Source organism: Ranitomeya variabilis, chromosome 2 (assembly GCF_051348905.1).
Source record: "Ranitomeya variabilis isolate aRanVar5 chromosome 2, aRanVar5.hap1, whole genome shotgun sequence".
Lineage (NCBI taxonomy): Eukaryota > Metazoa > Chordata > Amphibia > Anura > Dendrobatidae > Ranitomeya > Ranitomeya variabilis.
Window position 1 is genome coordinate 462149169 of NC_135233.1, and position 26487 is coordinate 462175655.

The 26487-nt window shown below is 40.5% G+C and overlaps 1 protein-coding gene and 2 non-coding genes across 3 annotated transcripts in view; all 3 read left to right on the forward strand.

Annotated features, from left to right (window-relative positions):
• The window catches only part of LOC143806696 (serine/threonine-protein kinase D3-like), a 133637-nt gene extending 126849 nt beyond the window's left edge, over positions 1-6788 (forward strand). Inside the window, exons 17-19 of the mRNA XM_077287504.1 lie at positions 3537-3804; positions 5632-5717; positions 6537-6788. Of these exons, the coding sequence (XP_077143619.1) occupies positions 3537-3804; positions 5632-5717; positions 6537-6716 (534 nt within the window). The 3' untranslated portion in view covers positions 6717-6788. The remainder of the gene's footprint in view (positions 1-3536; positions 3805-5631; positions 5718-6536) is intronic.
• Positions 6789-21776: 14988 nt separating this feature from the next.
• On the forward strand, positions 21777-21849 carry TRNAV-UAC (transfer RNA valine (anticodon UAC)). The gene has a single exon. It is a non-coding gene; the product is annotated as a tRNA-Val (tRNA).
• A 1128-nt stretch (positions 21850-22977) lies between these two features.
• On the forward strand, positions 22978-23050 carry TRNAV-UAC (transfer RNA valine (anticodon UAC)). The gene has a single exon. It is a non-coding gene; the product is annotated as a tRNA-Val (tRNA).
• The last annotated feature ends 3437 nt before the right edge of the window (positions 23051-26487 follow it).

Genomic DNA, 26487 nt, shown 5'->3' on the forward strand with positions numbered 1-26487 from the left:
GTAACGACCCAACCTATAAAACTGTCCCACTAGTTAACCCCTTCAGTGAACACCGTAAGAAAAAAAAAAAAAACAAGGCAAAATACAACGCTTTATTATCATACCGCTGAACAAAAAGTGGAATAACACGCGATCAAAAAAACGGATATAAATAACCATGGTACCGCTGAAAACGTCATCTTGTCCCGCAATAAAGGAGCCACCATACAGCATCATCAGCAAAAAAAAAAAGTTATAGTCCTCAGAATAAAGCGATGCCAAAATAATTATTTTTTCTATAAAATAGCTTTTATCGTATAAAAGGGCCAAAACTTAAAAAAATGATATAAATGAGATATCGCTGTAATCGTACTGACCTGAAGAATACAACTGCTTTATCAATTTTACCAAACGTGGAACGGTATAAACGCCTCCCCCAAAAGAAACTCATGAATAGCTGGTTTTTGGTCATTCTGCCTCACAAAAATCGGAATAAAAAGCGATCAAAAACTGTCACGTGTCCGAAAATGTTACCAATAAAAACGTCAACTCGTCCCGCAAAAAACAAGACCTCACATGACTCTGTGGACCAAAATATGGAAAAATTATAGGTCTCAAAATGTGGAGACGCAAAAACTTTTTTGCTATAAAAAGCGTCTTTTAGTGTGTGACAGCTGCCAATCATAAAAATCCGCTATAAAAAATGCTATAAAAGTAAATCAAACCCCCTTCATCACCCCTTAGTCAGGGAAAAATAATAAAATTAAAAAAATGTATTTATTTCCATTTTCCCATTAGGGTTAGGGCTAGGGTTAGGGCTAGGGTTAGGGTTAGGGCTAGGGTTAGGGCTAGGGCTAGGGCTAGGGTTAGGGATTAGGGCTAGGGTTAGGGCTAGGGTTAGTGTTAGGGTTGGAGCTAAAGTTAGGGTTAGGATTGGGGCTAAAGTTAGGGTTAGGCTTGGGCTAAAGTCAGGGTTAGGGTTGGGGCTAAGTAAGGGTTTGGATTACATTTACGGTTGGGATTAGGGTTGGGATTAGAGTTAGGGCTGTGTCAGGGTTAGGGATGTGGTTAGGGTTACCGTTGGGATTAGGGTTAGGGGTGTGTTTGGATTAGGGTTTCAGGTAGAATTGGGGAGTTTCCACTGTTCAGGCACATCAGGGGCTCTCCAAACGCGACATGGCGTCCGATCTCAATTCCAGCCAATTCTGCGTTGAAAAAGTAAAACAGTGCTCCTTCCCTTCCGAGCTCTCCCGTGCGCCCAAACAGGGGTTTACCCCAACATATGGGGTATCAGCGTACTCGGGACAAATTGGACAACAACTTTTGGGGTCCAAGTTCTCTTGTTATCCTTGGGAAAATAAAAATTTGGGGGGCTAAAAATCATTTTTGTGGGAAAAAAAGATTTTTTATTTTCACGGCTCTGCGTTGTAAACTGTAGCGAAACACTTGGGGGTTCAAAGTTCTCACAACACATCAAGATAAGTTCCTTGGGAGGTCTAATTTCCAATATGGGGGTCACTTGTGGGGGGTTTCTACTGTTTGGGTACATCTGGGGCTCTGCAAATGCAACGTGACGCCTGCAGACCAATCCATCTAAGTCTGCATTTCAAATGGCGCTCCTTCCCTTCCGAGCTCTGCCATGCACCCAAACAGTGGTTCCCCCCACATATGGGGTATCAGCGTACTCAGGACAAATTGGACAACAACTATTGGGGTCCAATGTATCCTATTACCCTTGTGAAAATACAAAACTGGGGCTAAAAATTCATTTTTGTGAAAAAAAAAAAATTATTTCCACGGCTCTGCGTTATAAACTGTAGTGAAACACTTGGAGGTTCAAAGCTCTCAAAACACATCTAGATAAGTTCCTTAGGGGGTCTACTTTCCAAAATGGTGTCACTTGTGGGGGGGTTTAATGTTTAGGCACATCAGGGGCTCTCCAAACGCGACATGGTGTCCCATCTCAATTCCAGTCAATTTTGCATTGAAAAGTCAAACGGCACTCCTTCCCTTCTGAGCTCTGCCATGCGCCCAAACAGTCGTTTACCCCCACATATGGAGTATCAGCGTACTTAGGATAAATTGCACAACAACTTTTGTGGTCCAATTTCTTCTCTTACCCTTGGGAAAATAAAAAATTGGGGGCGAAAAGATCATTTTTGTGAAAAAATATGATTTTTTATTTTTACGGCTCTGCATTATAAACTTCTGTGAAGCACTTGGTGGGTCAAAGTGCTCACCACACATCTAGATAAGTTCCTTAGGGGGTCTACTTTCCAAAATGGTGTCACTTGTGGGGGGTTTCAATGTTTAGGCACATCAGGGGCTCTCCAAACGCAACATGGCGTCCCATCTCAATTCCAGTCAATTTTGCATTGAAAAGTAAAATGGCGCTCCTTTCCTTCCGAGCTCTGCCATGCGCCCAAACAGTGGTTTACCCCCACATATGGGGTATCAGCGTACTCAGGACAAATTGTACAACAACTTTTGGGGTCCATTTTCTCCTGTTACCCTTGGTAAAATAAAACAAATTGGAGCTGAAATAAATTTTGTGTGAAAAAAAGTAAAATGTTCATTTTTATTTAAACATTCCAAAAATTCCTGTGAAACACCTGAAGGGTTAATAAACTTCTTGAACGTGGTTTTGAGCACCTTGAGGGGTGCAGTTTTTAGAATGGTATCACACTTGGGTATTTTCTATCATATAGACCCCTCAAAATGACTTCAAATGAGATGTGGTCCCTAAAAAAAAATGGTGTAAAAATGAGAAATTTCTGGTCAAATTTTAACCCTTATAACTCCCTAACAAAAAAAAATGTTTGTTCCAAAACTGTGCTGATGTAAAGTAGACATGTGGGAAATGTTACTTTTTAAGTATTTTGCATGACATATCTCTGTGATTTAAGGGCATAAAAATTCAAAGTTGGAAAATTGTGAAATTTTCAAAATTTTTGCCAAATTTCCATTTTTTTCACAAATAAACGCAAGTTATATCGAAGAAATTTTACCACTATCATGAAGTACAATATGTCACGAGAAAACAATGTCAGAATCGCCAAGATCCGTCAAAGCGTTCCAGAGTTATAGCCTCATAAAGGGACAGTGGTCAGAATTGTAAAAATTGGCCCGGTCATAAACGTGCAAACAACCCTTGGGGGTAAAGATAAATAAAAATAAATAAAAAAAATAAAAATAAAGGTAAAGACAAAAAAATAGAACGGAGGAATTTTTTATGCATTTCCCTATAAAATAAATTTAATTTAAACACTAATGTAAATTGACCTGAAAATAATGTCTAAAAAATGTATGCAGCTAAACAATTCCAAAAATACTGTAGTTAAGTAGTCTAAAAAATAAAGTTATGATTGAATAGAATGCAATGGACAAAACAAGCAATTTTTTTTTTTTTAAATTCCCACATTTTTTGGTCATTTTTATTCTGCCAAAATAAATCTGTTGCCTGGAAATGTTAACAAGTAGATCAGTTTCTGCTGATTGATTTGTATTATTTATTTTTATGCTTTTAATTTTAATATTCTTTTATATTTACCATTTAGATAAAGCTTTGTGACTTTGGCTTTGCTCGCATCATCGGTGAAAAGTCTTTCAGAAGGTCAGTTGTTGGAACGCCTGCATATCTGGCCCCGGAAGTTTTGAGGAACAGTGGGTACAATCGCTCACTGGATATGTGGTCTGTTGGAGTGATCATCTATGTCAGCCTTAGTGGCACCTTTCCCTTCAATGAGGATGAAGATATTAATGATCAGATACGAAATGCAGCATTTATGTATCCTAAGAACCCATGGAATGAGATTTCGAACGATGGTGAGAATAAGATTCACAAACGTTACAGAGATTGCGTTAAAAAAAGGAGTAAAAAAAAATCTTAGAGGCATTTGAACACGCAGCACTTTCGTTTTTGCTTTTTTTTTAGTCCCTAAACTTGAGTAAATGGTATTGTTGTGTCAGTGTGTTAAAACGAACTTCACATCTGATAAATGCTGCCCAATCCACGGGCAGCATGTATCAGACACTGAAGTGGAGTGAATCAGCAGTGGATACTGGAGCAAACGGCGATTGGTGAGTATATTTAATTTCCAGCTAATTGAATTTGTTATGAAATTCCCCAAAAAATTCAGATTTGCCAAGAATCTGAATTTTTTAAATTTTTTTTAAAAATGTTGGAAGCTGTTAAAAAATTATAAAATAAATATACTCACCTGTCCTAGCCTCACCCCTCACCTGTACTGCCACTGTAGAACCCCAACTGGTCCTCCGCTCACTTCAGAACAATCTACCATTCGGTCCTCCTAGTCTTTGGTCTGGATCTTCCGGTGTTTACTAGACCTCACGTGTTCATACATGTCATTGAGTGACAATGTGCATTTCAACCCATTTGACAGCATGGGGATTGTTTGTGTAGTGCCAAACATGATCACTTGAGGCCTTCAAAAGATCCAGAAGATTGACCAAAGATCAAGCCGAATCCCACAGTAAAGACTGAGCTAGAGTGAGCAGAGTCCTGAGTGGGGAGGTGAGGCGGCAGGACAGCTGAGTGGTGGGCCTCGGACAGGCGAGTATAATCTTGTATTATTTTTTAACCTTTTTTTTTTTTAACCCTTTTATTCTTTTTTTTTCACCCTTCCTGAAAAAGTTTTTTAGTAGATTTTTTTTTTTTATCTCCAGTCCTTGGTACAAAATAAGTATCTGAAATCCATAACAATGTTTTATTGCTTAATACAGATAATTATTATGCTTGACCTTGACCTAGCTTCCAAATGAGTGGATTTTGTAAGGAGTATTTATTTTCTGCCAAAAATTGTTTTAGATCACATGTGAGGAAAGTGGGGAAACCATTTAGGTTTTTTTGTTTTTTTTACAACTAGGATATACTATAATATTAAGAAGAAAAATGCAATAAATGCTCAGACTATTCGCAAATAAGTGTAAATCAAATCATTCTGCTTCTGAAAAGCGGATCTAAGGGGTAACTTTTCTCTTTGTGGAGTGTGACAAGCCAAGTCTGGCATGTCAAAGTGAGGAGACATATAGGCCATGCATCCTCCTCTAGGAAATTAAGTATGCAAATTGTCTCTTCAGAGAAGAAGATGACAAACTCTAGTGCCATCTATTAGAAGCAATGACCCTAAAAGTCAATATCGACTCTTTAACGTGCCTTGCCACATGACTTAGGATAGAAGACAAATCAGAATTTAATGGCTTTATAAAGTCTCCTCACTCTGACATTCCAGGCTTGGCTTGCCACTTTCTACAAGGAGAAACGTTACCCCTTAGACCCCAGTCCAGAGCCTCTCACCTAGCCAAATCAGTTCTCATACTTTGCACTGATGAGGGGTAACACCCAGAAACATTGTGTCTGCAAACTGAGGTTCTGGTTTGGCTTTTATCCTGAGTCATGCGCAAAGTCTCATTAAAGAGTCGATATTGAATTTTTAGGATCACTGCTTCCAATAAGTTGCACTACAGTTCTAGTCCTCTTCAGTTTGCAGATTTTATGCCTCTGAAAAAGAGCTTCGCAGTAATTTCCTTAGATTAAAAGTCACACGTGTTATCTGAAATCTTTGCTTTACATTCTTTGAACGAGCTGTCATACAAGCATGGGACATTTATTTTGTTTTTTTCTCTCCTTAGCAATCGCCCTTATTAGCAGCTTGTTACAAGTACAAATCAGAAGAAGATTCAGTGTTGACAAGGCGTTGAGTCACCCGTGGATGCAGGTACAGGTCTTTCTTCTTTTTCTTGGTTTATCCTTCTGAGTACAATAGTAAGATCGGCATGATTTTCCAACACTTGATTGTGGCCTAAATTCAAAAATAAAAGCACTTTTTATTTAATTTCAGATTTATTTGTTTTTGGACTGATATTTGTTTATTGGCTTATAATATTTAAAAAAAAAACATAAAAAATGTCATACCTCACTGATCGCCCCTCCACCTGATTTGGAGTCGTAATACTATAAAATATTTATTAAGAACTAAGAATTAATTATTACAAATGAGTGAATCTTCTGACATTTGAATTCACCGGCTTCAATTAATTTTTCCCCCAAAATTAGATTTGCTTTAAATCGTAAGTGATGCAAAGCATGCAATAGCCTTGAAAAGTCATGGATGACACTTTTATGGAAAATAGAAAAAATTGGAGTCCGGCTCAACAGGACTGGATTTTCCTTTTCTTTTTCAAAAGAAAATATGATGCATACAAAAGAAAAATTTACATGGTCGACATGACCCAGTCATGGGTCTCCTAGGATTGTAACCAACCCGTTTCAAGCCCTTTAACGCAACACAGTCTTAAAGAAGCACTCGTATCAAAATATGTATCCTCTTAATATATTGCAGTCATCATATTATATAAAGCTGTGTATTTACAATTGCTCATTTTGCCTTTCTACCAGCTAATTCGACTATTTCACAAGTCATTTTCCGTTTGTAATGCATGACCTTGTACATTTATCGATTACGAAATGTACCATTTAAGTTTAAGGAAGCCAATATTTATTTTCTACTTTACTAAAAACATTTTCTCAATTCCAGGATTTTCAAACTTGGCTGGACCTTCGAGAGTTAGAGACCAAAGTTGGGCAAAGGTACATTACTCACGAGAGTGATGACGCACGCTGGCAGCAATTTGCAGAAGATTGTGGTATTAAATATCCACAACATTTTGTCATGGGACCTCAGTATGACGAAACCGAAGAGGAAGATGAAGAATAAATGTTAATATTATTTCTTGCTCAAGTCAAAGACTTTGCACTCCGGGCAATATATTTAATGTTTCGTTTGTCACTGTTTTGTACTGTTCTGCATAACATGTTCAGTGCCATGAAGGTTTGTTAGATAAGGAGCCGTAACGGACAGTAATATAATTCTAATTATATATAAAATTATATTTGTAGCCATAAAAGGTTTGATATTTAATTCATTAAATCCAAAGCCATATTTGATGTTCTAAAATTCACTCTACCCAAACGTCATCTTCTAGAGCTAAATACTTTCCGTAAAGGTTAAGATCAGACTAAACTGTAGTTTTCTCAGGAGAGTTTTTTAGTAGCCAAAAAATGCCTCTAACCAGTAAGGAATAATAGGAAAACCATGGCACTACCAGTAGGGTCAAACTCCATTCACAAGTATTGCACAAAAACATGGCACTTCAATTTAAAAAAATTCAATATTTTAATATACAAAATGTACAGACGTTTCGGTCAATATCAGACCTTCACCAGTGTACTGTGAAAAATAAATAAAGTATATCTATCTATCAGCAAAAAATTTTTTTTATCTCAATAACAAATAAATGTCAATTTGTGTCTCTATTTGTCAAAATGCAGACATTTATACAAACAACATCATACACCTCTTTAACAAGTTGTCCACTACTTGGACAACTTCTTGTCATACCCCTTGTTTGGCCGCTATACAATAATAAAGCCTACACTCACCTCCCGTAGTGGACGCTGTTTCCGCAGTGTCAGCACTCACTCTGCCCGGGGCTCCTGTGCTGTTGTTGTGATGCCGGCGCCCAATCAGAGCTGTCGTCACTGTCCCCGCCTCCTTTTGAATCAAACAGGAAGAGGAAGTCAGAGATCAGCGGCAGCCCGGACTTCCTGTTCATGTTCGATTTGTCCGAAGGCAGGGACAGTGACAACAGCGCTGATTGGGCGTTGGGGTCACGTGTCCCCACAACACCATACGAAAGCCCCAGGAAGAGCGAGTACTGGCACTACTGGAACAGCGCCAGCATGGGAGGTAGTACAGGCTTTACTATTTTATGGGGGCCAAACATTTTGATCAAGATTGGTTGTCCTAGTGGTGGACAATCCCTTTAATGTAATAAAGAGATCCAAAAGCAATATAGACAAAATAGTAGTATAGGTTCAAAGGAAGTGAAAGGGTGCTGCCGCACGCTAGGGAAGCTTACATTAAAATTCTTTCCCCAGATCCAAACTTTTTCTAAAGCAATTTCATGGCTTCTCAAGAATCAACGTGATACAATTTGTTTAAAGCCTTGATTAGATGATACCACTGGGTATAATTTGTGCTGGAAATACAAAAATAAAGCTAGCAAAACTTCCAAAACGTTTTTGGACTTAGCCTCCAAGGTAGAAAGAACAAAATCAAACTGGCTACCCAGGAGATACTCAATTGGTCCCCATCCACCAAAATCAGTACCTCCCTTATTACATCAGCTAAAGTAATGATTCCTCAATTTAGGAGAGCAACCGACTGGCCTACATGTAGACTAAGGCTAGGGTCAGACCACTGTATTTCCTCTCATCCAAGAGAATCAGGCCGATCAGACTTTTAGAGAGTGATTACAGTGAGATCCGATATTCTCGGATGAAGAGAAGATGGAAAAAAAATTTCTCCATCTTCTCCATTGTGTCAGTCCATTAAAATTGGACTGCACTCAGATGTCATCCGAGTGCAGTCCGATTTTTATCCCCTGAGTTATTAACTTGTATGGCCAAGTGTCATCCGAATATCTAATGCAAATCGAGCATGTGCACAGCCCCACAACCGGCATCATGAAATTCTGATCCCCTTGTGCTAACTTTATAAAAGCATAACCCCATAGTCTGCGATTTCACATTCAAATCTGAGTGCCAAAGCATCTGCTCACTTGTACTCAGCTTTATTTCTAACATTATTTGTCCCGTTGTTCTTACAGTTGATTGTTTCCCTACTTAAGAAAAATAAATTTGCAAAAAATTTGCAAGAAAAAACTAGCTTTCATTTCGAACATTAATGCCAGTTCAAAGAAAGAGAAAAAAAATAGTCTTAGTCTGTAAGTAATAAGACAAAGTGCAACGGATTCCTATATCTCTTGATTTTAATAGATCCCCAATTCCCGCAGGAGGGTCCGGAGGATCCTCAGTAATGACGACATTCAGGGGTCTGTGTCATCTAGTAAAATAGTTTCTCGATTTCCCTAGCAATATCATGCTTTTACGGAGATCCTAAAGTTTATTACCTTACTTTGTCCAACTATATAATTAGATGCCGATCATCCGAAAATATAAACTTTTTGGAAAAGTGAGTTGAACTTCATTTCTCAAAACTTTTCCACATTTGGCTTCTATGTGTCTCATTAGTAAATCTGACGCAAACTGCTTGGGGGAAAGAAAAGAGCAAGAAATGTAATAGTTTCTGCATAGGTTAGTAACAGCGTCTTGTGGCTGATACATTTATACACACTAGTTATAGCCTCACCCTGTGGAAGTGCATTCCCTAGGCCCCAAGTCCCGGAGGGCACACAGACCCCATGCCTTGGTGCATATGGGGAGCGAGGACTTGGCAGAATCAGGAGATTCAGGACCAGAAGTACAGGTACATTGGATGAATGTAGAAATGGCAGACTGAGGGTTAAAATGCTGAGCTGTGGGTATGCTGGGTCAGAGAAATAGAGAAAAAATGGTGGAGCACACTGTCACGGGGAGACTAGGTGGGTGAGAGCTAATATCCCGGGCCCCTGCAATTTCCCTCAGACTAGGGAAATGCTGACTGACCCTCTACCTGAAGTTTACACTGATGGTGTGCATGTCCAGGCCTCGAACCTCACCCTGCCTCCTGTTACAACCCTAAGCTGAAAACCTCCACCCTCCACCCAGTGAGTATAATACACCAATACCCACAATTAGCACAGACAAGGATAAAGGAAAATATACACCACGCCGCAGTCACTCAGGAATACACTATAAATGTGCAGGGCAAAATAAACACAAATATAGGAAGGAGTAAATAAGACAAAGGAAAATACACCACCAGCAACGATTCTCCAACAACCAGCTCTCCACTCCAGACCGAGATAACAATGCAAGACAGAAGCTATAATCGGCGACGCCCAATGATCCGGAGAACTATTTAAAGGCCATGGGCATGGCCCAGCTTCCAATCCGAGGATCAGGTAAATTAACCCTGGAACAGCTGGACAAAACCTAGCCAACGCCAATGAGCAAATAGTGGTCAAAAGCGGAATTACCGCTATCTGTCGAATGACCTGGTCTGAACAGCGTCCGACGTGACAGTACCCCGCCTTCTACGAGGGACCCCAGGGCCCTCACGGCTTATAGGACCCGGCTTGTCTGGATGGCGACGATGAAAAACCTGACCAGCCGATCCGCATAAATATCCGAGGCTGGTACCCAGGACCTCTCCTCAGGCCCATAACCACGCCAGTGTACCAAGTACTGTAAAGTACGACGCACTACACGAGAGTCAACCACCTTGGAGACTTCAAACTCCAAATTACCATCCACCAAGACTGGAGGTGGCATAGGCGCCGCGTCCACAGAACCCACCACCTTCTTTAGAAGAGACCTGTGGAACACGTTGTGTATCTTATACACTGTAGGGAGCTCCAATCGGTACGCTACTGGGTTAATGACGGCGATGACCCTAAATGGACCAATAAACCGTGGACCCAATTTAAGGGATGGTATTTTGAGTCTTATGTTTTTTGTGGATAACCACACCCAGTCATCCACACTCAGGTCCGGACCTGGCACACGCCTACTGTCAGCCACACGTTTGTACCTAGCACCCACACTCAACAGGCGCTGTTTAACTCTCCTCCAGACAGATGATAATTGTGCTCCTAACTAGTCTTCCTCCGAAACGTCGGAAGAGCCCCCCTGACTCAAAGTACAAAATTGAGGATGAAGCCTGTAAACACAAAAAAACGGAGACTCCCCAGACGACTCCTGGTGGTGATTATTGATGGCAAACTCAGACAAAGGAAGAAAGGTAGACCACTCCTCCTGGTTATCAGAGACAAAGCAGCGTAAGTACTGTTCCAAATTTTGGTTCATACGCTCAGTCTGACCATTTGACTGAGGATGGAATGCCGAAGAATGAGACAACTTGATCCCCAGCCGTGAGCAAAATGCTCTCCAAAATTTTGCCACAAACTGAGACCCCCTATCAGACACGATGTCAGATGGAACCCCATGAAGTCTGACCACCTCCTGCACAAATACCTGAGCCAGAGTCTTAGCGTTAGGCAACGAAGGCAAAGGCACAAAGTGCGACATTTTTGAAAACCGATCAACAATCACCAAGATGACCGTGTTCCCAGCTGATGAGGGCAAATCAGTGATGAAATCCATGGAGATTTCCATCCATGGCTTACTAGGTACTTCAAGAGGAAGTAGTGTGCCAACAGGACGGGAGCGGGGCGTCTTAGCCCTAGCGCACGTGGTACAAGCTGACACGTATGAGACCACATCCTGTCGGATCTTGGGCCACCAAAACCGAGGTGACACCAACTCCAAGGTACCTCTAACCCCTGGGTGGCCAGCCAGGACAGCATCATGATGCTCCGCCAAAACCTTTAGGCGGAGATGAAGCGGTACAAAAGATTTGTTGATGGGAAGCTCAGATGGTACCTCCTCCTGAGCCTCGGCAATCTCAGCCTCAACCTCGGTAGTGAGAGCCGAAACCACAACACCCTTTTGGAGGATGGATACTGGATCCTCCCGAGGTTCACGCCCCGGAAAACACCTGGACAGAGCATCCGCCTTAGTGTTTTTAGACCCCGGTCTGTAAGTGACAACAAAATTGAACCGCGTGAAAAACAATGCCCAGCGAGCCTGCCTGGGGGACAGATGCTTGGCTGACTCCAAATACAGCAGATTCTTATGATCGGTAATAACAGTAACCTGATGTACCGACCCCTCCAAGAAGTGTCGCCATTCCTCAAAGGCCAACTTGATTGCCAACAACTTCCTGTTGCCGATATCGTAGTTACGTTCGGCGGACGACAGTTTCTTGGAGAAATAGGCGCACAGACGCAAACCACTCAAAGATGAGCCTTGAGATAGTACCGCCCCCACACCAACCTCAGACGCATCGACTTCCACAACAAAGGGTTTTGATACGTCTGGCTGCACAAGAATGGGGGCTGAAACAAAACTGTTCTTAAGAAATTCAAATGCGCGCACAGCAGCCTCAGGCCAAACGGAGAAATTGGTACCCTTTTTAGTCATGTCAGTTAGCGGTTTAGCAATGATGGAAAAATCCTTGATAAATTTCCTATAGTAGTTAGAAAACCCAAGGAACCGCTGAAGTGCTTTCAGGTTATCAGGCCGTTCCCAATGCAGCACCGCTTGCACCTTAGCGGCGTCCATTTTAAAACCAGAAGCAGACACAATATAACCCAAGAATGGCAACTCTTGAACAGAAAATACACATTTCTCAAGTTTAGAATACAGCTTATTCTCTCTGAGAAGCTGTAACACCTGCCTGACATGATCTAAATGAGCATCACGGTCGCAAGAATATATGAGGATGTCATCTAGGTACACGATAACGAATTTCCCCAAAACATGCGAGAACACATCATTGATGAAATGTTGGAAGACTGCAGGTGCGTTAGTCAACCCAAAAGGCATCACCAAATTTTCAAAATGACCCTCGGGGGTATTAAAAGCCGTCTTCCACTCATCACCTTGACGGACTCTTATGAGGTTGTACGCCCCCCTGAGGTCAAGCTTGGTAAACCACTTAGCACCCGCCACCTGATTGAACAAATCTGGTATCAGTGGCATCGGGTATGGATCACGAACCGTAATCTGGTTCAGCTCCCTGAAATCCAAACACGGGCGTAATCCGACATCTTTCTTCTTCACGAAGAAGAACCCTGCTGCCACCGGCGAGGATGACGGCCTGATGTGCCCTTTGCTCAAGCTTTCAGCAATATAATCTTTTAACGCTTGTCTCTCCGGACCGGAGATGTTAAACATCCTTGCTTTAGGCAACTTGGCCCCTGGTTTAAACCTGATAGAACAGTCATAGGGACGATGTGGCGGCAACTCTGAGCAACCCTTTTCAGAGAACACATCCACAAAATCCAGAAGTGACTCCGGAACGCTTGAAGTCACCGCAGCCACACATGTAGCCAGGCAATTCTCCTGGCAGAACTCGCTCCACTGACTTATGTCCTGAGTTTTCCAGTCAATTACCGGGTTGTGCATGGACAACCAAGGAAAACCCAAAACCACCTGAGCAGGAAGATTCCTGAGCACCTTACATGTAACCCGCTCGGAATGTAGAACCCCAATGTGGAGTTTCACCTCAGCCACAAATTCAGTAATCTCCCCCTGAGAGAGAGGAGCAGCATTGATGGTGACCCACACGGATAGGATGAGACAGTTTTTCAATCCTAAAACCTGCTGTGCGCGCAAACTCCTCATCAATGAGATTTGTGGCTGAACCACTATCCGCAAAAACAGTAATTGGCAGCTCACTGCCAGCGATAAAAACCTTAGCAGGGAGCATGCATTGAGAAACCACCATGGAGGATATACATAAGCTCAGATTGGTCTACTCCACACCCTGTGAGCTTAGAAGTTTTCTGCCGTTGTGTTTTTCTTAGACAGCAGAGGACAGATGTTAATAAAATGACCAATTTTACCACAGTAAAAACAGGCTCCCTGCTTCCTGATCTCTGGGGCTCGACGCTTTACATGTGACACCGCTGCGATTTGCATACGCTCCGTGGGCTCACCTGCAGCAACCTCACGTGAACCTAAACCTTCACCCACAGGCGGTGTCTCATGCTCCCCCTGACGCAGACGGCGATCAATGCGGACAACCAGACTCATAGCGTAATCTAGAGAAGCAGGAATCTCGTACATCAGAATGGCTTTTTTAACCCTTCCAGAAACTCCATGAATAAACTGACTCCGCAATGCTGGATCATTCCATTGGGTATCGATCGCCCAGCGGCAGAATTCAGAACAGTAATCCTCTGCTACTCGCTCCCCCTGGCGAATGGAGCGTATCTTAGATTCTGCCAGAGCCATTCTGTCAGGTTCATCATAGATTTTCCCAAGAGAAGAAAAAAAACTCTCCACAGAGTCAAATGCAGCTGAATCAGATGGCAAAAAAAACGCCCATGCTTGGGGATCCCCGCTTAACAATGACAACAACAGGCCCACACGCTGAGCCTCATTACCCGAGGAGATCGGGCGCATACGGAAATATAGTTTGCAAGCTTCACGAAAAGAAACAAATTTACTGCGTTCCCCAGCAAATTTTTCAGGCAAAGGAAATTTAGGCTCAGCAACTCTTTCTGTCGCTCTAGCTTGCACATTAGATACTGCTAGTCCCTGTTGCTGTACTGCCCCCTCTCAACTCCGTGACCTGTAGGGACAGCGCCTCCAACTGGCGGGTTATGGAAGTCATGGGATCCATGACAAAACACACACAAAAAAAAGAAACCCCTCTTTTTTTTGTTGTTGTTGGGCTGATTATAATGTCACGGGGAGACTAGGTGGGTGAGAGCTAATAACCCGGGCCCCTGCAATTTCCCTCAGACTAGAGAAATGCTGACTGACCCTCCACCTGAAGTTTACACTGATGGTGTGCATGTCCAGGCTTTGAACCTCACCCTGCCTCCTGTTACAACCCTAAGCTGAAAACCTCCGCCCTCCACCCAGTGAATGTAATACACCAATACCCACAGTTAGCACAGACAAGGATAAAGGAAAATATACACCACGCCGCAGTCACTCAGGAATACACTATAAATGTGCAGGGCAAAATAAACACAAATATAGGAAGGAGTAAATAAGACAAAGGAAAATACACCACCAGCAACGATTCTCCAACAACCAGCTCTCCACTCCAGACCGAGATAACAACGCAAAACAGAAGCTATAATCGGCGACGCCCAATTATCCGGAGAACTATTTAAAGGCCATGGGCATGGCCCAGCTTCCAATCCGAGGATCAGGTAAATTAACCCTGGAACAGCTGGACAAAACCTAGCCGACGCCAATGAGCAAATAGTGGTCAAAAGCGGAATTACCGCTGTCTGTCGAACGACCTGGTCTGAACAGCGTCCGACATGACACACACCAGACACAGGACACTGGAGTCTTAATCCTAAAACATAGGTGTACAGTTGTGGCCAAAAGTATTGACACCCCTGCAATTCTGTCAGATAATACTCAGTTTCATCCTGAAAATGATTGCAATCACAAATTCTTTGGTATTATTATCTTCATTTAATTTGTCTTAAATGAAAAAGCACAAAAGAGAATGAAGCAAAAAGCAAAACATTGATAATTTCACACAAAACTCCAAAAATGGGCCAGACAAAAGTATTGGCACCCTCAGCCTAATACTTGGTTGCACAACCTTTAGCCAAAATAACTGCGACCAACCGCTTCCGGTAACCATCAATGAGTTTCTTATAATGCTCTGCTGGAATTTTAGACCATTCTTCTTTGGCAAACTGCTCCAGGTCCCTGATATTTGAAGGGTGCCTTCTCCAAACTTCCATTTTTAGATCTCTCCACAGGTGTTCTATGGGATTCAGGTTTGGACTCATTGCTGGCCACCTTAGAAGTCTCCAATGCTTTCTCTCAAACCATTTTCTAGTGCTTTTTGAAGTGTGTTTTGGGTCATTGTCCTGCTGGAAGACCCATGACCTCTGAGGGAGACCCAGCTTTCTCACACTGGGCCCTACATTATGCTGCAAAATTTGTTGGTCTTCAGACTTCATAATGCCATGCACACGGTCAAGCAGTCCAGTGCCAGACGCAGCAAAGCAACCCCAAAACATTAGGGAACCTCCGCCATGTTTGACTGTAGGGACCATGTTCTTTTCTTTGAATGCCTCTTTTTTTTCTCCTATAAACTCTATGTTGATGCCTTTGCCCAAAAAGCTCTACTTTTGTCTCATCTGACCAGGGAACATTCTTCCAAAACGTTTTAGGCTTTTTCAGGTAAGTTTTGGCAAACTCCAGCCTGGCTTTTTTATGTCTCAGGGTAAGAAGTGGGGTCTTCCTGGATCTCCTACCATACAGTCCCTTTACATTCAGACCCCGACGGATAGTACGAGTTGACACTGTTGTACCCTCGGACTGCAGGGCAGCTTGAACTTGTTTGGATGTTAGTCGAGGTACTTTATCCAACATCCGCACAATCTTGCGTTGAAATCTCTTGTCAATTTTTCTTTTCCGTCCACATCTAGGGAGGTTAGCCACAGTGCCATGGGCTTTACACTTCTTGATGACACTGCGCACGGTAGACACAGCAACATTCAGGTCTTTGGAGATGGACTTGTAGCCTTGAGATTGCTCATGCTTCCTCACAATTTGGTTTCTCAAGTCCTCAGACAGTTCTTTGGTCTTCTTTCTTTTCTCCATGCTCAATGTGGTACACACAAGGACACAGGACAGAGGTTGAGTCAACTTTAATCCATGTCAACTGGCTGCAAGTGTGATTTAGTTATTGCCACCACCTGTTAGCTGCCACAGGTAAGATACAGGTGCTGTTAATTACACAAATTAGAGAAGCATCACATGATTTTTCAAACAGTGCCAATACTTTTGTCCACCCCCTTTTTATGTTTTGTGTGGAATTATATCCAATTTGGCTTTAGGACAATTCTGTTTGTGTTTTTTTAATTTAAGACAAATTAAATGAAGATAATAATAACAAAGAATTTGTGTTTGCAATCATTTTCAGGAAGAAACTGAGCATTATCTGACAGAATTTCAGGGGTGTCAATACTTTTGGCCACAACTGTATGTCTTAATTGGTCTTATATAGGATTAGGGAGATTTCATCACTGAGCCACTCCAGGCTATCTGCAAAACCCAACGTGGAGCACAACAGAGAGCATCGGGTCGAGGTGAAGGAAGCAGAGTCCGAGAGATAGCTCAAACCAGTGTTTAACAACTATAGTGAAGGAACACTATGGGTTTAAGGGATACTTGTCAGGTCCAATTACACTATTAACCTGTTAATATAGGGTTAATTGGCAGCTTTTTTTTTGTGTTATGGAGCAATCTGGCCACTGTACTGAAAGTGTGACACCCAGGAGAAAATTAACTTTTACTTCTCCTGGTAGCTGACGGCTTTCAGTCATGTCGATGTGCCCAAATTGGGAAAGATGGGTGGATAAGGGTGCTGAGTCCTGGAGAGGGCCATATCACACCCGCTGTGTAATGAACATAAAAAGTAAAAAATAGGGCCCCCACAACTTTTGCGCTCTTTCATTAAAAATGCTAACTAAGTACCTTTACGTTTTTAACATTTGCAGCAATATGTGACTTCATGCATTCATTAATCGCAGTGTGCTGGCGCATCGTGTATATAAATGTTTGTATATTGTCCACATAGCGTATTTGTGTACCAGTTCATTAATTTAATACTGAAGGTGTGTGGGCCCCATTTTTTACTTTTTTTTGTGCAGTATACATTGGGGGATGTGGCCCCCTCCAGGGCTCAGCAGCCTGATCCACCCATCATTCCCACATAAGGTTTTAATTGCGAGCTACGCCTGGTTTCCTTTATACTCCCCATTCACATGAGGGTGTTTTGGGACATGGAGAAATAGGTCACATAGTGGTTATTGGTCATCCACATTAAAAGGTCACCTTGACGTGGTTGGATGGCTTTTGCGCTTTTTGATTAAAAAATGCTAAGTACCATTAAGTTTTTAACGTTTGCAGCAATATTGGAGTTCATATATTCATTAGTCACAGTGTGTTGGCTCATCGTGTACTGTATGTATAGGTAGGTAAACATAAGTCCTTCAAACTCAACCTATAGTTTAACATGTTGATCCAGAGGGAGACAAAACCCCCATGAGTCAGATGCTAATTGTCCCATAATAGGGGAAAAACTCCTTCCCAAATCAACATGCGACAATCAGAATAGTTCTTTGGATCAACGTCGCATCAAAAAATTTAGCACCCATAACCTATAATATTAGATTTTTCAAAAAGGTATCCAGGCCCTCCTTGCACTTTTTTTTTTATCATTAATCATTAATCATTACAACACCATGTAGGGGAGAGTTCCATAGTCTCACTGCTTTTACAGTAAAGAATCCGTAATCTCTGCTCTTACAGTAAAGAATCTCCTTCTGTGATTACGATTAAACCTGCTTTCCTATAGATGTAGAGGATGCCCCTTGTCACCATCACAGATCTCTGTACTGTCTCTTCATATTTTTGTACATTGTTACAAGATCGTCCCTAAGCCTTTGTTTTTCTAAACTAAAAAACCCCAAGTTTCATAACCTGTCTTCGTGCTGCAGTCCACGCGTTACCTTGGTTGAACTTCTTTGCACCTGTTCTAGTTCAGCTATGTCCATGTTATACACTGGAGCACGAAATCATAAAATGTGTAAAAAAAATAAATAGTGAATTTGTCATTAACCAAACTGCAATGACTTCCACTGTAAAATTGTCTCTGACAGTCAATATTCTGCTCCAGTAGCCAACACTCTGTAATAGTTCATCAGGTTTCATAGTGTAGTGGTTATCACGTCTGCTTTACACGCATTAAGTTTTTTTATTTTCACTTTTTTTTCCCTATAAACCTGTTATATATGTAATGAAAATAAAAAAATTGATACTAATGATATATAATCTTACATAGGAAGTGATTAGGGAAACTGCAGTTCTTACACTTCATTCTCACATGTTAGATTATAAAAGTTTCATCCCTCCCATAGTAGAGGGAAATAAAGTAAACAAGGGTCTGGAATCAATTACCTTTTAAACAATGGCATAGCTTAACCTCTGGGAGACAAAAGCGTCAAGTAATATCTGTGTACTTTTGTGTAAAGCTATGCACAGGCTGCCATTCCCCCTTATAAAAAAAAGCCATTGTTTCAAATGGAATATTGACTATTCTATAGTCAAACATTATAATCAAACATTAGCAATGTGTTTGTCCAAGTCGTTAAACAATTGCTGCCCCCTGCAGAACAATGGATACAAGGGGTTATAATAAAATCTAGTACAGGGGGGGCTCCTGGAAAAGAGACATTAATGTACAACAGGCCTAAAAAATTTTTTTACTGCAACACAAAGCACAGGAAAAACAAAGGAAAGAAAACCTGAAAATAAAGCAAACACCCACCCTAGTGCAAGAAACCTACATCTGGAGGGAACTAGGGGGAGAAGGATGTCTAATATATATATATATATATATATATATATATATATATATATATATATATATATATATTTGATTAGTTTTATGTTCACTGCTCTACATTATAAACGTCTGTGAAGCAACTGGGGGTTCAAGGTACTCACCACACATCTTGATACATTCCTTGATGGGTCTAGCTCCAAAATGGTGTCACTTTTATTTTTTGTTACTGTTTAGGCCAGTGTTTCTCAACTCCGGTCCTCAAGACCCACGAACAGGTCAAGTTTTCAGGATCTCTTAGTATTTCACAGGTGATAATTTCATCACCTGCTTCAGCATTAACTCCATCACCTATGGAAATCCTGAAAACTTGGCCTGCTGGTGGGTCTTGAGGACTGGAGATGAGAAACACTGGTTTAGGCACATCAGGGGCTCTTGAAAGGAGACATAACACTGGCAGACCATTCCATCAAAGTCTGCATTCCAGAATTCACTCCTTCTTTTCTGAGCCCTGCTGTGAGCCTAAACAGTATTTAACACCCACATATGGGTTATCTGTGTACTCAGAAGAAATTGCACAACAAATTGTATGGTTCAATTTCTCCTGTCACCCTTGTGTAAATGCAAAAGTTGAGTGTAAAAATATTTTTTGTGGGGAAAATTTTATTTTTTTTATTTTCACAACACAATGATATAAACTTTTGTGAAGTACCTGGGGGTTCAAGGTGCTCACCAGACATCTAGATAAGTTCTCTGAGGGGTCTAGTTTCCAAAATGGTGTCACTTGTGGGGGCTTCCTCTGTTTAGGCACATCAGTGGCTCACATGGCAGCAGCTAATTATTCCAGCAAATTTTCCATTCAAAAAATCAAATGGTGCTCCTTCCCTTCCAAGCCCTGCTGTGCACCCAAACAGTAGATTTCCTCCACACATGGGGTATCAGCTTTCTCAGGAGAAATTGTACAACAAACTGTGCAGTGCAATTTTTCCTGTTACCCTTGTGAAAATGCTAAATTTTGGGCAAAAAATAATTTTTGAGAGGAAAATGTGATTTTTTTATTTTCATGGCTCAATGTTCTAAACTTTTGTAAAGCACCTGGGAGATCAAGGTGCTCACCGCACACCTAAATAAGTTCCCTGAAGGGTCTAGTTTCCAAAATGGTTTCACTTTTGGGGGGTTTCTACTCTTTAGGCACATCAGGGGCTCTCTAAATGTGACATGGCATCCGCTAATTATTCCAGCCAATTTTGCATTCAAAAAGTCAAATGATGCTCCTTCCCTTCCAAGCCCTTCTGTGCACCCAAACAGTGGTTTTCCCCCACATATGGTGTATCAGCATGCTCAGGAGAATTTGCAAAACAATTTTTTGGGTCCATTTACTCCTGTTACTCTTTCAAAAATAAAAAATTTGGGGTCTAAAGTAAAATTTTTGTGACAAAAAGTTAAATGCTAATTTTTCCCTTCCACATTTCAAAATTTGCTGTGAAGCACCTGAAGAGTTAATAAACTTCTTGAATGTTTTTTTGAGCACCTTGAGGGATGCAGTTTTTTGAATGGTGTCACTTTTGAGTGTTTTCTGTCATATAGGCCCCTCAAAGTGACTTCAAATGTGAGGTGGTCCCTAAAAAATGGTTTTGTAAATTTTGTGGAAAAAATTAGAAATCGCTGGTCAACTTTTAACCCTTATAATTTCCTAACAACAAAAAATTATGTTTCAAAAAATTGTAGTGATGTAATGTAGGCGTGTGGGCAATGTTATTTATTAACTATTTTGTGTGATATAACTCTGATTTAAGGGTATACAAATTAAACGTTTGAAAATTGCGAAATTTTCTAACTTTTTACAAAATTTTTTATTTTTTCACAAATAAACGCAAGTCATATCGATGAAATTTTATGACTATCATGAAGTACAATATGTCACAAAAATAAATCTCAGAATCACTGGGATCCGTTGAAGCGTTCCAGAGTTATTATCACATAAAGTGACAACAGTCAGAATTGTAATATTTGGCCCGGGCATGAAGGTGAAAACAGGCCATCACATCTGATTTACACGCAGATGGTTCTGAGTTTGATCCCCTGTTGATTTAACTTTTAAATATAAAATTATCCTTGGTAATCAAGTGATTTGACATCAACAACTTTAATTCTATAACATCGCTTCAGGTTTTATTTTTCCTCATCATATTGTCTGCTTTAAATGCAGAAAGTCAAACCCAAGTAACACCAAACATTTCATCAGTGTTTTTATTACATTTCGCAAGCACCTGCTGTTCACATAAAGCCGAGAAATACTTTGCTACTCTCCAAACATAAATTACTCCGTGTGTATAATTGTCTATAGTGGTTGCTTTTTGGGGGGCAAAATAAGACAATGTAACTTTTTCTCGCTGTAGTCACAATTACAGCTGCTGGATAGACTTGATTTTTCAAAATATTTTATTTAAAAGAAATAAAAAAAAAATAAATAAAAATAATTAAAATATATATATATATATATATATATATATATATATATATATATATATATATATATATATATATATATATATATATATATATAAAAACGATATTACAACAATCCTGTTCAATTCACTTCTAAAATATATCATTCCTCAAAAAATCAACAGCAATTTCATAGCAAAATAGTTACATTGATTTTCAGAAAGAACAACCCAGGTAGAAACCAAAGTAACACAATCGATATTAACGTCATTTTAAGCAAAATCACTCATGAGTCGAGCTGCTGATCGGATAATAACAAAAAATAATGAACTTGTAATTAATCAAACAATAATTACTCCCAGTATAAAATTGTCCCTAGCAGCCAACATTCCGCTCCAGTAGCCAATACAGTGCAGTCCTTCATCAGGTTTCATAGTGTAGTGGTCATCACGTCTGCTTTACACGCAGACGGTCCTGGGTTCGATCCCCAGTGAAATTAACAAGTTTTAGGATTTTTACATGATTTCCTATGATCCTAAAGTAAGTAAAATATTTGATACTGGTCATAAATAACTTATAAAGTTAATCAACATCAAACAACTTTAAATGTACGACTTCGCTTCAGGTTTTACATTGTCCTCATCATATCGTCTGCTTTAAATGCAGAAAGTCCTGGATTCAAACCCGAGTAACACCAAACATTTTATCCACGTTTTAATTACATTTCACAAGCGCCTGTTGTTCACATGAAGCCGAGAAATACTTTGCTACTTTCCAAACATAAATTACTCCCGGTGTATAATTGTTTATAGCGATCGCTTTTTTTTTGTAAAACAAGACAATATCAGTTTTTCTCACTGTAGTCACAATTACAGCTGCTGGATAGACAAAGTCCTGACTTCAATCACCAATGGAGCCATGAACTTGATTTTTCAACACAATTTAGTAGAAAAAAAAATAACCCGATATTACAACAATCGTGTTAAATTCACTCTCAAAATATATCGTTGCTCAAAAAGCAATTTCATAGCAAAATAGTTACAATGATTTACAGAAAGAACAAACTAGGTAGAAACCAAAGTAACACATTAAATATAAATTTCATTTTAAGCAAAACCACTCGTGAAGATGCTGATCAGGTAATAAAAAGAAATAATTAACTTATCATTAACCAAACAGTAATTACTACCAGTATGAAATTGTCCCTGGCAGCCAACATACCGGCAAAATATATCTTCACATAGGTGTAAAATTGTCCCTAGCAGCCAATATACCGACAAAATATATCTTCACATAGGTGTAAAATTGTCCCTAGCAGCCAATATACCGACAAAAAATATCTTCACATAGGTGTAAAATTGTCCCTAGCAGCCAATATACCGACAAAATATATCTTCACATAGGTGTAAAATTGTCCCTAGCAGCCAATATACCGACAAAAAATATCTTCACATAGGTGTAAAATTGTCCCTAGCAGCCAATATACCGACAAAATATATCTTCACATAGGTGTAAAATTGTCCCTAGCAGCCAATATACCGACAAAATATATCTTCACATAGGTGTAAAATTGTCCCTAGCAGCCAACATTCTGCTCCGACAGCCAACACACTGCAGGGCTTCATCAGGTTTCATAGTGTAGTGGTTATCACGTCTGCTTTACACGCAGAAGGTCCTGGGTTCGATCCCCAGTGAAACCAACAAGTTTTATATTTTCAGATTATTTTCTATGCACCTGATATATGTGTATTTGATACTGGACATAACACTTAGGTGTAAAGTTGTTGATGGCAGTCAAGTTTTAACCCCATAATGACCACCAATTAGGACTTAAAACTGACCTGAGATATAAGAGAATAGCATATTCCCATAGGTGACAATTCTGGATCTGTTGGCTGTACACTGTCCCTGACAACTTGCTGCATCAGCCACAATCAGTGTCGGAACTGATCACGGCTGTTTAACCCCTGAAATACTGCTGTAAATAGTGACTATGGCATCTAGATGGTTAACAGGATGTGGGGGACTTCCTCTTTAGCCCCATCGGCACCCTGAGATCTTCATTGTGTGGTCCTGATGTTTGCGATGGCAAATAGTGGCCTTAGAGTCTGCCGCCTACAGCAACCTGTTCAGAAGTTAGAAACATTTAGGTGGTAAAAATAAATTTTTTGTTTCATTCCTTGTCATGTCAGTTTGCATTAATGACTGAAAAGCATCCGAAGGGTTAATAAACTACCTGAAAGCATTTTTTAAAACGTTGAGGGGCCCATTTTTTAAAAAAATGGGAGCACTTTTTGGGGGATTCCAATATATAGGACCCCAAAAGTCATTTCAAAACTAAATTGGTAACCTAAAAAAAAAGTTTTGTAAATTTCCTTGAATTTTTTTTTAAATTACTGCTACATTTTTAACTCTTAACCCCCCCAAAAAAAACCCAACATTTTACTAATGGTGATGATATAAAGCAGACAAGAGGGAAATATTATTTATTTATTAATGATTGTTTTTGGTGTGACTATCTGGATTAATGGGATAATCATTAAATGTTTTAAAATTGCAAAATTTCTGATATTTTTATAAATAAACACAAAGCAAATCAACCTAAAATTACCATTATTATAAAGTACAATGTGCCACAAAAAAAGTAAATTACTCCCTGTATAAAATATTCTGCAGCAGTCCCCTTTTTTGGAACAAACATAATTTATAATATATAATTATAGTTACGAGATAGACAGAAAGTCCCGGCTACATTCGCCAATAAAACCATAAAACTGATATTTTGAAAAACGTTTCGTGGAAAAAATGACCCGATATTACAACAATGATATTGAATTCACTCTCAAAATATATCGGCTAAAACACTAATTTCATGGCAAAATATTCAGATCCTATTTAGAGAAACAACAACCAAGTACTGATGAGTGAATGTGCAGGGATGAGGTGTTATCTGAGCATGCTTGGGTGTTGACCGCGTGTTTCCGGAGGGCTCGAATAATATGTTCGACAGCCGCAACTCATGCATTGACTAACAGGCAACTCATAGGAAAATGAGGGAGGTAGAGAGTCTAGGACCCCACGCGTTACCCCACAGAATGTGGCATAACGGGTAGTGACCTAAATGATCTGGTTGCTGATATCTAGAGAGTGCAGCAGTCTTTTAGCGTAAATACGACCTAGAAATATAATTGTTCCGGTCAGTCTGAGTACACAGATACCAAACATGCAGTTTTTTTTTTTCAAGTAACGAAAAAAAAATTTCTGAAATTTATAAATAAAAAAACCATTTGCTTGTGTCGCCACTATATTTTTTATTTGCAGGCTATGGAGCTGTGCGAGACCTTGTTTTTTACGTCCTGAGCTAAAGTTTTGAATGATGCCATTTAGGGGTAGATACGATGATTTGATCGCCTGTTATTTTGCAGAAACGGAAAAACTGCTATTCTGGCGTTTAGATTTTTCTTTCTCTTATACTGTTTACCTCTTGGATTAATTTAATATTTTGATAGGACTTTTACAAATACAGCAACGTCACATGTGTATATTTTTTATTGTTTTTATTCCTTAATTTTTTAATGAGAGAAAAGAGCGGTGATTTGAACTTTTATATATATTTTTTTCACTGTTAAATGTATTTATTAGTCCCCTTAGGGGATTATAACCTGGAATTGTCTGATCACTTGTACCATACATACGCGTAGCAATGCTGTAAATGGCAAAAAAAATCACGATCTCTTATGAACATCAGCTACAAGGTGGCTTTTACAGGAGGATCATAATGACAGGCATGCGGGGGGTCTTCAGCAGAAGCAGGTCATCAGGATCACCCATCAACGCTGTAGCAGTGCTGATGGGTGATTAGAACAGCCTACCCCTCTGCTGGCGTGCTGTAAATGCAGCATTTAGCAGGATAACAGCCTTGGGCTGAACTGTTAGGGCTGTCCCACACGTCCAGATAATTCCGGTACCGGAAAAAATCGGTACCGGAGTTATCCGTGTCCGTGTGCCCGTGAGCTCACGTAGGCCATACGTGCGGCACACGTGTGCCGCCCGTGTGGCGAGTGGGTACCACACGGAGCGTGCAGGAGACAGCGCTAAAGTTTAGCGCTGTCCCCTGCATCGTGCTGAAGCCGCGATTCATATCTTCTCTGCAGCAGCGTTTGCTGCATAGAAGATATGAATAATAGTGTTTAAATGAAAGATCTATGTGTCCGCCGCCCTCCCACCCCCTGTGCGCCCCCCCGCTGTTCAGAAAATACTCACCCGCATCCCTCGTTGGCTGTCGCTCCTTCCTGGTCTGGCCGCGGCTTCCACTGTATGCGGTCACGTGGGGCCGCTCATTTACAGTCATGAATAGGCGGCTCCACCTCCCATACGGATATTATTCATATCTTCTATGCAGCAAACGCTGCTGCACAGAAGATATGAATCGCGGCTTCAGCACCATGTGGGGGGGACAGCGCTTACTGGATAGCGATATCGTTGTGTTTGACACGCAGCAGCGATCTGGATCCCGCTGTGATATCGCTGGTCGGAGCTAGAAGTCCAGAACTTTATTTCGTCGCTTGATCACCCGCTGTCATCGCTGGATCGGCGTGTGTGACACCGATCCAGCGATGTGTTCACTTGTAACCAGGGTAAATATCGGGTTATATCACACTGCAGCGCTGAAACATGCAAACATGAAAACTGAACTGCATTACTGCACTAGAAGTGGCTACCAGGTACACATAAAATTGGCCATTTTTATGCGCTAAACGCTCTTATTTTTCATATTTCTAGTGCAGTAATGCAGTTCAGTTTTCATGTTTGCATGTTTCAGCGCTGCAGTGTGCTGCCTTATTTACTTGACTGTATATGAGTTGGTGACTCTAGGTTCAGCACCTGTTCACAGTTAGTCTATGTTTGGATGTGACGGTCAGTTTTTTTAAATATATTCATCAGCCAATGCCAGACATCGGGAGTAAAGGCAAAACTCACCAGTAGCCACTAGGACAGTGAGTACAGTGACGGATCCGTCCTGCTAGTACACTTGTAATTAACCACCAAGTTTATATATGGTTACAAGAGTATTTGGTGCAACTAAGTTGGGGCACAACAAGAATAATGTGGCGAGAACTGATCCCCACCAAACCAA